This window comes from Danio aesculapii, chromosome 11 (genome assembly GCF_903798145.1).
Source record: "Danio aesculapii chromosome 11, fDanAes4.1, whole genome shotgun sequence".
NCBI lineage: Eukaryota > Metazoa > Chordata > Actinopteri > Cypriniformes > Danionidae > Danio > Danio aesculapii.
Genome location: NC_079445.1, coordinates 15,419,954 through 15,434,180, shown reverse-complemented (window position 1 = coordinate 15,434,180; position 14,227 = coordinate 15,419,954). Strand labels below are relative to the sequence as shown.

The 14,227-nt window shown below is 36.9% G+C and overlaps 1 protein-coding gene across 5 annotated transcripts in view; it reads right to left on the bottom strand.

Annotated features, from left to right (window-relative positions):
• elovl1b (ELOVL fatty acid elongase 1b) overlaps window positions 1–14,227 on the bottom strand; it is a 62,514-nt gene that overhangs the window by 1,567 nt on the left and 46,720 nt on the right. For all 5 annotated transcript variants that reach the window (XM_056467773.1, XM_056467772.1, XM_056467774.1 and 2 more), the window contains 5 exons: window positions 8,228–8,418; window positions 7,936–8,016; window positions 7,758–7,814; window positions 5,755–5,860; window positions 3,682–3,818 (listed from right to left, as the gene is read on the bottom strand). In XM_056467773.1, coding sequence (XP_056323748.1) covers window positions 3,682–3,818; window positions 5,755–5,860; window positions 7,758–7,814; window positions 7,936–8,016; window positions 8,228–8,418 — 572 coding nt within the window. The remainder of the gene's footprint in view (window positions 1–3,681; window positions 3,819–5,754; window positions 5,861–7,757; window positions 7,815–7,935; window positions 8,017–8,227; window positions 8,419–14,227) is intronic.

Here is a 14,227-nt window from a genome sequence, read left to right as displayed (position 1 = left end):
TGTTCGAAGACTTGGGTCATCAGTAGGTATGTAAAGATTCAAATGATTCATGATACTAATCTCACGATTCATGATGTGAAGTTTATTTATAAACTAATTTCGAGAGGATCACATGCCTATGATTGCTTACGGCTGGTCCCGTATTATCCAATTTATGATTCACCAATCAGACGATTCCTAAGCCACTATAAATACCCTAAGTTCCATATGACAGCCATCTTCGTTTTGAAGAATTCCCCCTCTTCCACCCCTACTCCTCCTCCTTTCCTAGATGGGTGACACGGTGGCCCAGTGGTTAGCACTGTTGCCTCACAGCAAGAACATCACTGTTTCTAGTCCTTACCAAGCCAGCCAACGTTTCTGTGCGGAGTTTTCCCCGTGCTCATGTGGGTTTCCCCCGGGTTCCCTGGTTTCCTCCCACAATCCAAAAACATGCAACTTAAGTTAATTGACTAATCCAAACCGGCACCATAGACATGCTTCTAATAAGTAGTCATCTCTTAAGAGCGATCACTATCTGTTCATTAGCTACTACAGCAGGGGAGTTCTCAAGATCTACCTGAGCTCAAACTCCCCTCTTGCCTTGCAAACGGGCGGGGGCCCTGGACTCGAGGATCTTATGAGCTTAGGGCTCTCTCCCAGGAAAGCATGCCAAACAAGCTTATAAATCAATCATCAGCTAAGTGTGAACTCTTGAATCAGTCATGATTTTTTTTACAAAATTATTTGAAACAAATGTAAGGTGAGGAGCCCTTTCGTTTTTTTTTTTTTCTGAAATGCATAATATATTTTCTGCCATAACTAAATTGCTATTTTAAAAACAAATTCCAAAAAAAAGAACAATACAATCTAAAGAAGACTCATTAATATAACAAACTAAAACTTTGACTGTGCTGGGATTTTACATGGTTAAAAAGAAATATCAGCAGATTTATGTTCTGTCACAAACTGGAGATATTTGCACATTTAATATGTCACCTGCTAATGAAAAAACTCTTTCACTGGGGACTGAGATGGCTGGTGTGGAGAGGTAAGCCTTTCCTAAACTAGAGAGCAGTGTGGTCAATAGGCCCTCTGCTTCAGGGGACTGGCCACTGGCATCAAATACTGATAATAAATGATTAATTTAATTGTAGAATAGAGACAGGAGTTAAGCATGATTATTCATTCATTTTCTTTTCGGCTTAGTCCCTTTATTAATCCGGGGTCGCCACAGCAGAATGAACTGCCAACTTATCCAGCACATGTTTCACGCAGCGGATGCCCTTCCAGCCACAACCCATCTCTGGGAAACACTCATTCACACTCATACACTACAGACAATTTAGCCTACCCAATTCACCTGTACCGCATGTCTTTGGACTGTGGGTGAAACCGGAGCATCCGGAGGAAACCCACGCGAATGCAGGGAGAACATGCAAACGCCACACAGAAACGCCAACTGACCCAGCCGTGGCTCGAACCAGCGACCTTCTTGCTGTGAGGCGACAGCACTACCTACTGCGCCACTGCGTCGCCAGAGCATGATTATGAAGGTAAATAATTAATATTACTTGTATAATGATTAAGTATAAGTATCAGTGTGATACTCTTACGAAGAGATCATCTTGAACATTTTTAAATATTCAATAATAACAATAAACAACATCCAGCATTCTCTATCAGTCTGAAAAACATCTTCACACTTTCGCCATAAAAACACTGATGCACCGTGTGATCTCTGTAGCACTCAAAGCAAGTGGACCTGCAAATCATCCAGTCCGCGTGGTTTGGCTTATTAATAGTTTTTTGCGTATAGACGTCTGTGACAGTAGTCTGACTGATGGTTTATGCTCATTATATTCGTTCTTCTGCATGTAAACGTCTTTTTGCAGTATTTGCACACAGTTTGTGGTTTTGTCTGCCGCATTTCACTGCTGTTATTTTACTCTTCTGCTCCACTTCTCTCTCGCCGCATATGCACAGGTAAAGCGAGACTGCGCCTGTAAACACAGTACCCCTCTGTTGAAAACATGCGCCACGATTCATTCAACATTCCAATCAGTATGAAGTCACATACTTTAATCGATTTTCAACCGACTCATGGTGAATCGATACATCCCTAGTCATCAGCGTTGCGTTTATAAATGTGCTGCAACGTTTTGTTTCAATTTCCCCATTATGAGTGCACAGCTCATGTGTGGACCCACATGTGTGCATTACAGTGATCGGCTAACACGCAACAAAAATACATTTGTAAAGAACATGGTTTCCGTTACATTCATTCTTCCATGGCGAAGCGCCACGCCAAAATTGATCCCGTCACAGCTACATTACAGCTTTTCGTTCAAAACGTTCAGTCGTGTTTTTTTTTAATAGCGGGTGATAATCGCACTAAAACGTATTAAAAGGTAAGTGAATTATAACAGCGCAAACTCTTCTGTAACAGTAGTAGTGCTGTGCTTTATTTGTTTACCCCTTTAAGATTTAATGCTGACTGACTGACTGGCTGACTGACAGGTGCGTGAGGCCAGCAAACATGACGCATAGCCGTTTCACTTTACTTCATGACGAATTAATGGCGTTCTGTAGGTCTATTGGAGACCTTCATAAATATTCCTAGCAAATCTAATTAATGTTGGAGACATGCTTGTTACATAAATGCACCAAATCGCACTTCAGCAGCATTTATTTGAGCGCGCACAAGAAGATCTGCGCTTGAGCAGCGTGTATTTGAGGGGGCGTGCAAGAAGTTTTGTGCATGAGCAGAGGAAATCAGCGCGCAAGCAAAGAGATTCACATGCTCATAGGCGATTACATAAATGCTATCTCGACTTCTAATACTGCGCTCACAACATTTGTCATTGAAATAACCCCACAGGTATTTGGTAGATCTGTGTGAAAAAGGCCTGCGGCCACAGCTGGAAAATATCCTAGAGGAAACACTGAGGAACATTTTTTTACCCTAGAGCTTTTCAAATCAGGAAATGGTGAAATATGGAGTTGCCACACGTCTTTAAAAAAAAAAAAAGACACGGTTCCAGTTTTTTTGATTGTCCTGTCTCTATGGATTTGGCAAGTGTGTGATCAGTGTTCTTTGTTTAGGTTTATTCAGATGACAAAGTTAGTTAGTATCGTCAGCAGTACTCTTTCAGTTTTTAAAGACATACTTAGTCAAAATTATTTAGTTATTAAGTTTACAGTAATATCACTACAATATTAAGGACTAAATATCCTCCACTTCCACACAGCTCACAGATCACTGTAAATACTGCTCTCCGAATCAGTCTATCTCCCCTGCGTCTGTGTTTGGGTTGCTGCTGTGAAAATCAGCTGTAGTGCATGTACTGAAAATCCCCTTTTCAAACCCTTTCCTCTGTCGCCACGTGACACTACCACCTAAACAAAGCTGGTCTCACCCACTTTCCTGATTTTTTTTTTAACTAGAGGTGTGCAAACAACAACTCAATTGAATGGATTATCAGTGAATAATTACTTAAATGTTTGTTTCTAATAACTTTGTATCCATTCTAATACATTCTTGGAAAAAATGTGCATGTTTTTTTTGGTCAATCAAAATTCGACTTATGATATTTTAGGCAACAAAAACATGAGCACAATTAGTAAATTTTGGGCAAACTGTCATAGTTTAATAACACTGTGGTAGAGTTTTATACTCCTCAACAAATCAAATAAACATACCAGCTGAATTGCAGTCATATACTTCTTCCACCACAGGAACTTCTGGAAGCGAGGGCCGGCAGCAGAAAGACCGTAGTAAAAGTACATGATCACATGGACACAAGAGTTGACCATGGCATGAAAGGAGCCCATTCCACCTGCAGGAATCCATGAAAGAAAGAGTCTTAGACAAAGCCTTTAGATTTCCAACTAAAAACTTTGTGTTTTAAGAGTTCATGTGTTTTGGGCGCCTGAAAATGCTAATCTTTTTTGGGGTTTTTAAAACGTTACATTTATAATACTCCATTTGTGACCTACAAAATGTTATTTTATAACTAGCTCTAAAATAAGTGATATATTAGCAGCATTTAAGACGACTCCCAATAGGGCCCAAACCACAAACTATCCTAATATGGCTGTTGATGCAATCTGCTATGGAAGGAAAACATTTTAAAACATTTGACTACAATGAATTTTTAACAATTGTTAATCTTGAAAAATAAAATAGTTTAATCTTGACTTAAGGTTTTAAAAAATATATTTTTAAATGCATTTTAAAATACACAAAAACAGCCAAAAAAAACATTTTCAAAAATACATTTAAGCAGTTACATGTTCTATAAACACGTTCTAAATTCATAACATTTTTAAATGGCTTGTTGCTTAAATATTTTCTATTAAAACACATTAACCTGAAACACTGGAGGAAAATCTTTCAAAGCAAGTATTGTACACTTTAAGTTCCTATGAATTAATTTCAGCAGAGTCGCCTTCCTTCTGTATCAGCCAGTCAGTGAGCACATATTCATGCTGACATCAACTACACCAACTCTCATAGCATAAAGGGACACCCAAAAATGTTAATTGTCATCCCTTAAGGACTTCTCTCTATTCTCTCACATGCAGAAAAGCTTGTTCGCGCTTTTACGACCTCTAGGCTGGATTACTGTAATACTCTGTTCACTGGTTGTAATGCATCCACTATTAATAAACTTGAGTTTATTAAAAGCAGCTGCCAGAGTTCTAACCAGGTCAAGAAAATATAATCATATCACCCCAATTTTATCCTCCTTACACTGGCTGCTTGTTAAGTTCCATATTGATTATAAAATATTGCTTCTTACCTAGAAGGCTCTAAATAGACTAGCTCCCGTATATATTATAAACCTTCTGTTTCGCTACAATCCAACCCGCTCTTTAAGATCTCAAAACTCAGGGCTCCTAGAAGTACCCAGAATAGCAAAGTCCACTAAAGGAGGTCGACAGCTTTCATATATGGCTCTTAAACTTTGAAATAGCCTTCCTGATAATGTCAGATACACACTCTCGCGGTTAAAAAACTAGATTAAAAACTGGTCTTTTTAGTATCACATAACTGAAGGATACAGTTTTATTCAACTTGTCAAATCTTTCACATTACATTAATATCTTTTGTGCAAATAAATTGTGCAATTCTTTTCTTTATTCTCCATCTTCATCATGGGATGCCCATTCCGAGGCGCCTAGATTGCGAAGTGCTACTACATCAGATCCAAAACCTGTGATGAGATTATGCCAACCCAACAAGGACTTGAAGAGATGTTGCAAATGATCCGAGATCTTCAGGAGCAACAAACAAGCTGCTTTGGAACGTTAATTATAATCAAAGCATGATACAAATAAGCAAGCATGTAGTGCTTCTTTACAGTGTAACAAAATAACAACACCAACTACTGGCCTGGCATGCATAATACATCATCTGTTGACGGTTTCATGAATCCGTGTGAACCATTTCACTAATGTCGTTAAATGTATGCAAAAGGAAAACATTTCCCCTTTTAGAACATCGTTGTTATGTAAACGGACCCTTAAATGCAAGTCACATGTATTATGCTGTAGGCAGTTTAACAACAACAAGACTATGATGACCATCCACACTGAAAGCTTTCTTTAAAATATGCTTTAGCTCATGCAAAAATTCTTGGCTTGGGTAAACAACAAAACCCATGTTTCAGAAATTTGCCAGGGTCCATTAGCAGGATAGGTTGCTGACATGACGTGTTGTTTATGTAAATTTCTACTGACTGACCCAGATTGGAAGGCAGATTGACTCACCTGGCACAATACTCACACCCCACCACCATGTCCAGGGCATGAAGGAATGGTGGAAGATGTGCAGGAACGTGATCTGACTGTGTTTCTTGCGCAACACAAAAAACACCTGAACAAAAACAACAGTCATCACTACAAGAACCAATCTGCTTTGTAAAGGGGTCATGTGACATTTATTTAAAAGAAAAGATGATTTAGTTTATATGATGTAATGCAATGCGTTTTTGGTTTAGCACTGTTTAATGATTAATCAGGACTAACTGCGTACAAAATAAAAGTTTGTGTTTACATAATTTTGTATGTATTGTATAGATATATATTCATGTTGATTTATAATGTATATGTGTCCATTTATATATATACACAGTAAATATACACAGTACAGTACATACAGTATATTATGTAAATACCATTTTTTTTTTGTATGCAATTAGTCACGATTAATTTGATGTAGATTTATATGATTGAACAGGGCATTTTAGGAAGGCATGGAGCAGTCAACTTTTAGAAATAATATCTTGCTGGATTTGAGACTAGAGATGAAAATTTCATATCAAAATTATGGTTTACATTCATTCATTTTCCTTCGGCTTAGTCTCTGATTTATCAGAGGTCGCCACATTGAAGTGAACCGCCAACTATTCCAGCATAGTTCCAGCAACTATTCCATACACTCTTACATTGTCACACGCACGCACACCAGCCAATTTAGTTCATGTGAGTTCAAACTCACAGATATTTGACTGATAGAATATACGTATTTGGCGTGCTGTCAGGGGAGAGAGCACTAAGCTCGGGAAGACACCCTAACTCATGTTATTCTCCTTGTCAGGATAGAGAGAGATAGGGTCCGAGCACAGTTTCTAGCCCGGCTCCAGAACGCTAACCCCAAGATTTAAGTAGGTATCGGGTTTAATAGTTTGGAGTTGGGGTGGTGGAGGGATGCTGAAGTCAAGAGAAAACGGAGATATGACGTGTTTGACTATTTATAGGGGTTTGGTCTTGAGCAGATTGGATAATAGAATGATTGTCTGAGATGAATTAGCCTAGTCAAAGACTGATCGTGTTCCTACTGAAATTTGTTTATAAAACATCACATAGTGTATGTTTTTGCACAGTGGGGGAAACTAGAGCACTAGGAGGAAACCTGTGAGGCAACAGTGCTAACCACTGAGCCACCATGCTGCCCTTTATCAATATTACCATGCTTTGATTAAAATAAACTAAAAATGTTTGTTAGACACACTTAAGGCATTCCAACAATTTATTTATCTGAAAATAAAACAAATTAAATGTGCCGCTTTATTAAAATTTGACAACATAAACATGGATCCCTGCATTTTGGATTTGTTTATTTGTGTTTGTATTATTTCATGTACTGTACTTTTTTTTGTGTGTGTGTGTGTACTTGGAAATCAACTAATACACAGGGATCCATGTTTATGTTAATTACGTTTTTTTTCCACAAAATTGCATAAACCTGCTTTATACGAGCAAAAATGGGTTGTGCAATTTGATGAAAATATCTAATTGCCATTATTCTCACCCATTTCAATTTGATTTTGTGAAGTCAATGGCTCAGCATTCTCAATATTGTGCAACACACACTTTAAATGTAAGAATAAATACAACATTCTTTATCTTTATGTATGTACACTACCTGAAAATGTATGTACACTACCTTGTCGCCTAACCAAGTTTTAGGAACAACATATAATAATTTGACTTCCAGTTGATCGTTTGCTATCAGAAGTGGCTTATATGACTAGACTACACTTATTTTACCAAAATAAAATATGATCATGCCTTGATTTTTAATTATTTATTTAGGACAGTAAGGTCTGACTTTGCTTAGACAAAAGTCTTGTCACTTAACTAAAACAATGTACACTATAGAATATAAAGTCAGTGCAGTGGAAAAAGAATTAATATTGTGCATGACTCCCATGAGCTAGTCAAATGACCCCTTTAAATCTACTAGTCGGAGTAATGTATTCCAAACTTACCGTGTCCATAAGCTCAATGAACTTTGAAAACAGGAATAACCAAGCGACTCTTGTCATCTGTCAAAAAAAGACAGCTTTAATACACAGATTTGGACTGGAATTGCACACAAACAATGCACAAATAAACCAATTTTCAATTTTATTACAGGAAATGGAAAGCAAATTGCAAAAATCTTACTCTGAGTCCTTGAGGGCTGTTAGAATAATCGCATGGGTCGCATCTCCACGTGTATCCCGTCGCCCACCCAGACATCAAGAACTACACGTGTCAAAGCAAAAAAGATGATTAACCTATGAATGTATCTTCAAGGACTGGTATTATTTAGTTAATCAAACCAGAACAGTGTCTTTGTAATGAATCACAGATACAACACGCCTCTTTCCGAGTCAATACGGAGAGTCAGACAATGTGTATTCAAGTTTAAACACATTTGTTTCAGTAACACCACCTGATATCTCCTGACTCTCACCTCATATACGATATACGCGGACAGGCCGACCAAGGACAGGTTGTAGATTATCATGGCTTCTTTCAGCTGGAAGGGTTTACGGTTGGCCATAAACTTAGGGCCGGCGTACAGTACAAAGAAAAGATAAGCGAGAAGAATAGCAGTCATACTGAATGGACTTTCCATTAAAGGGTAATCCTTCAACCGTGGGTCTAAAATGAGACAAACACACACATACGCACACAAACAAAACAGCTTTATTTAAACCCAGCAACAGATAACAAGGATTTGACTGAGCTATGAATTAGTAGGAGAGAAATCTATCAAACAATCAAATTAGTTGCCCAATATTGAGCTTATTTTGATGTTTTAGCTTTAACAGATTAGCTCATACTGAATAAAAATAATAAAGTCTACTGACAGAATCTAAATGATTATGCCAATTGTGATTTCAGGTTTTGCAGTAAACCAACTATAAATACATTACCAATTTTAAAGAAAATTTGGAGTATCTGGTGTATAAGAGCAGAAATGCTCTCAATATAAGTCCACAGATGCTAACACCTCTAGCTAGCAAAGCTGCAATGTGTTCTGAAATGTGTCAGACCACAACTCAAGTTTGTAACTTTTTTCTACTAGTCAGCTTTTACTTAAAGTCAACTAATATAATGAGAGATTAAAATGTTATGAAGTTGTATTGGATAGTATTCAGCTAGCATGTATTGTTAACAAGTTATTTTCTTTTCCAACATGATAGCATGAAATTGCTAATGAAAACATTGCTTCGATTCAATGTGGTGCTTTAATAATAATACTAAAAATGACTAATATTATTATTAGCCGCACTTATTTTATGGTCCAGTTTTATATGTTTGCACTGTCAGTCATTCCATAAACTGAGCAATAACTATACTGTCCTTAAACCTACCCAAATCCAATTCAATTCATTGTGCTAAGCTAAGCTAAAAGTGCCCCTGCATGGAGCGTTCCTTTTTATCCCATGTAACCTTATATATCCCAGTTTCTCAAGTACATGTTAAATACACAGACTGTAAAACAACGTGCAACTGTTGCTCTATAAACAAACCTACAAATACATTACACTACTAATATTAATGGTCTAAATCAGTGATTCTCAAACTGTGGTACTACGGTTTCCTTCTAGTTGTACGCGGGGAAAAAAAAATATCGCTGCATAATAAAAGAATAAAATGAACACACTTTTAACCCTTTGATGTGTATGATACACTGAGACCCATGTGATCAGACAGCATAGGCTGTTCCATGAAGTGTACGATTACATAGGTGTGCTTTGAATGTTTACTTTAGTACATCATGTCATCAGATGTTAAAAATCTATCTGCTTGGCGCAGAGCCAGACGCAGAGGTGCGAGGCACTTTAGGAGCACATACACGCTAGAGAAACCCTTCTGCAGACCAGTTCTGATGTGTTGACATTTCAGTTACTGCAAACTCAGGAATTTCCCCGTAAAATAATGATCACAAGTGTGTTAAAATGTGTGTTCATAGTTGTGTAAAATAATGTGTGCTTTCGATATATAAAGTTATTTGCTTTGTAAAGCAGAGTGACTTTCAGTTTAGTTCGTTACCTCAGATTTAAGCTAATTAATTTGGATGTGATTCAAATGGTGCGAGACAAAGAACATACAGTGCATCCGGAGAGTATAGCGCTTCACCTTTTTCACGTTTTTAATGTTACAGCCTTATTCCAAAATAGATTAAATTAATTTATTTCCTCAAAATTCTACACACAATACCCTATAATTCTACATTCTACATTCGCACTTGTACACAGCACCTTATAACCTGTATATTTATAACAATCTGTACATACAACTCAACATCCAGGTTTCTTCACTAACCGCATCTGTTTAATGTTCATCATTTTTTATTATTATTATTTTATTTTTTTTAGATTATTTTGTGTTGTCACTTGTCACTTTATGTACACTGGAAGCTTCTGTAGCCAAAACAAATTCCTTGTGTGTGTGAAGCACACTTGGCAATAAAACCGATTCTGATTCTGATTCTGATAATGACAATGTGAAAAAAGATTCTTCGAAATTGTTGCAAATTTATTAAAAATAAAAAACCTGAAAAATCACATGCACATAAGTATTCACAGCCTTTGCTCAATACTTTGTTGATGCACCTTTGGCAGCAATTACAGCCTCAAATCTTTTTGAATATGATACCACAAGCTTGGCACACCTGTCTTTGGGACTTTTTGCCCATTCCTCTTTGCAGTACCTCTCAAGCTCTATCAGGTTGGATGGGAAGCGACGGTGTACAGCCTTTTTCAGATCTCTCCAGAGATGTTCAATATGAGTTCGGTCTGGGCTCTGGCTGGGCTACTCAGGGACATTCACAGAAGTTGCTGGAAGATGAACTGTCGCAGGTTTTCATTCAGGATGTCTCTGTACATTGCTGCATTCATCTTTCCCTCTATCCTGACTAGTCTTCCAGTTCCTACTGCTGAAAAACTTCCACACAGCATGATGCTGTGGATGGTATTAGCCTGGTGATGAGTGGTGCCTGGTTTTCTCCAAACGTAATGCCTGGCATTTACTCCAGAGAGTTCAATTTTAGTCTTATCAGACCAGTGAATTTTGTTTCTTATGGTCTGAGAGTCCTTCAGATGCCTTTTGGCAAATTCCAGGTTGGGAGTCTGTCCACTCTACCATACAGGCCTGAATAGTGGATTGCTGCACAGATGGTTGTCTTTCTGTAAGGTTTTCCTCTCTCCACAGAAGAATGCTGGAGCTCAGACAGAGTGACCATCAAGTTATTGATCACCTCCCTGACTAAGGCCCTTCTCCCCTGATCACTCAGCTTAGATGGCCGGCCAGCTCTAGGAAGAGTCCTGGTGGTTCCAGACATCTTCCACTTACGGATGATGGAGGTCACTGTGCACATTGGACCTTTCAGAGCGGCAGAAATTTCTGTAATCTTCCCCAGCCTCGGCCTCGAGACAATCATACCTCAGAGATTTACAGACAATTCCTTTGTCTTTATGCTTGGTTTGTGCTTTGACATGCACTGTCAACCCTAGGACCTTATATAGACAGGTGTATGCCTTTTCAAATCATGTCCAATCAACAGAATTTACCACAGATGAACTCCAATTAAGCTGCTGAAACATCTCAAGAATAATCAGTGGAAACATAATGTACCTGATCTCAATTTAGAGCCAAAGGCTGTGAATACTTTTGTACATGTGATTTTTCAGTTTTTTTTTTTTTTTTGTTTTTTTTTTTTTAATTTGCAACAATTAAAAAAAATCTTTTTATATTGTCATTATGAGGTATTGTGTGTAGTATTTTGAGTAAATAAATGAATTTACTCTATTTTTTTAAATAAGGCTGTAACACAAAAATTTGGAAAAAGTGAAGTGCTATGTGTATATATATATATATATATATATATATATATATATATATATATATATATATATATATATATATATATATATATATATATATATATATATATATATATTTTTTTTTTTATTTTTTTTTTTATTTATTTTTTTTTTTTAATAATAATAAATCACACAGTTGCACTTTATTTTACAGTATGTGCACTTAACATGTACTTATAAATGTACTTGAGAAACTTGGTTATATAAGGTTACCAGTGTTGTGCAAGTTACTTCCAAACTGTAATACATTACAGATTACTTATTACTGTGATTTAAAAGTAATCCCTTACCTTACAATATTACTGTCTCAAAATTGTAATGTTACATTACTCTTATATTACTTTTTAGTTACTTTCACCAAAATAACTACAGAATTAGAACTTAACATTCTAAAATGACTAAATGTACTGCAGAGCATTTTACATCCAGTAGAAAGCGATATGATGTAGCAGAATGACGGTGACCTATCCAGGCTACTAACAATATAGTATATATTTGGCAACGTGAAGGCTCAAGACAATGCAAGAAAGGATAAGAGCCAGAATCACAAATGATCAAAGTCTGTTGAAAGTATGGTAAAGGTAAAGTGATTATCTGGCAATATCTGTGAATAGCTTGGCTATTTTCATATTAGACACAACAGGCCTATATGTAAACTCCAATGCCATGACCAGATGCATTTTTTTCTTAATCTTGCCATTATTCTATTCACTTTAAATTTAGGTTCACAACACAAAACTGTCATGCACAAAGTGAGCATGATGAACATTGCTTTCTCAATATAATGCTCGTGCACCGATTTCCTCTGTGGACAAAACTGCTTGTGAGCTCTCAAATATACGCTGCTCGCGTGCAAATTTTCTCACGCTCTCTCAAATATGCACTGCTCACGCACAAAATTTCTTGTGCGCTCACAGTACACTACTCGCTCAGTGAGATTATATGCAGACTCACAATTTGTGTCTTGTGTTCCCTCTTCCTTTCATGCTTTTTGATATAATTTATATTTGTACACTATTTAATAACAATAACCAAAATACTAAAATAGACTTACATATAAAAAATTTTATCTAATCCACTATAACCTTTTTTGTTGTTTGTTATTTGATGAAATATTTCCAATTTCAAACACTTAAGACACAGAGAAAAGTTGAATGCAAAGAATACATTTTTAAAAAACATTTATTAAACATCCAAAAGGTGCACCATACTAATCAAATAAAACAACATTTAAACAAAAATATAACGAATGCAAGCAGAAACGTAACCGATAAAAATAGGGGAAAACTTGAGGTATTATAGCCTACTGAACTATTCACTCCTCAAATAAATCTCACTATCAATCCCATTTTATCATGGCAACTAAAATAAATTGAACACGTCTCTGTTGTCTTCCACATTGCTGATGAGATTGTGGAGGACATTTTCCCTGTCATGTACAGTGTTTTGAACAGTTCTACAGTAAAGTACTTCAATTAATCAGTTGTGCTAATACTAGTTGCTATGGTAACACAAGCGTAATATAAACAAATTACCCAGTGCTGTAGTTTTTTTTTTTACAATATAGGATATACTATACTACAATTCACCACACTTTACTGTAGTAAAACTACACTTTGTATTTCATTTTATCAGTTCACTATTCTTAATACTACAGTATGCTGAAGCATTCATTAACAAATTGTAAATAATACTAGCCTAAAACATAGGCAGTATATCTAACACTCAAAAACACAAGTATTTATTATAGAATTTATCATAACCTTTTAGTGTTTCGTGTATTGCTAATAAATACTGTAGCAATATATAAACCATATCAACATTCTTGGGATAACCAATTGAACAGGAGGATCTCTGGAGAGCAAAAGCACGAAAAGAAGTGGAAACATGAGGCACAAAATGTGAGTCTGCATCATCTGACGGAGCCAGAGCAGATCATTCGCACGTGAGCAGCCGTGTTTTGAGTGCATGCGACTGCGAAAAAAAATTGCGGTCTAGTTGTCCACGAACAGAGAATTACATGAATGCGCTCTTGTAAAACAGCGCTTACGACTGTTGTCAGTGAAATAACGCCATATGCACATACGTCCATCTCGCGAATGTACTGTCTTCTGTTCATCTATTTTGCCGCTCTTCCGCTGCACGTCAGGGCTTGATCTTACTGTGAACCGGGCTGAGCCAATAGCCTCGGACCTCGAGCTCAGAGGCTGAAATCATTCCGCGTTCAAAGTAAAAAAGTTCCAATAGCCAGAGGGAGATTAATGACAACACGCGCATATATTCACTAACCACGAACAGAAAATAGAACTTACTTGCGGTATTTTTTATTTGGTAATGTCTTGCGGGCGAAAAGTTTGTTGTAACGCACGCGTTACTGAACATGTACCGAGTAAAATATTACTGAAAATGTATAAGTAATGCCTTACACTACTGCGTTACTGGAAAATGTAATACATTACTGTAATACATTACTTTAGTAACGCATTACTCCCAACACTGAAGGTTACAGGGGTTAAGGTTAGGTTCAGGGGTAGGTTTAAGGATGGTGCCTAGTTATTGCCCAGTTTATGTAATGACTG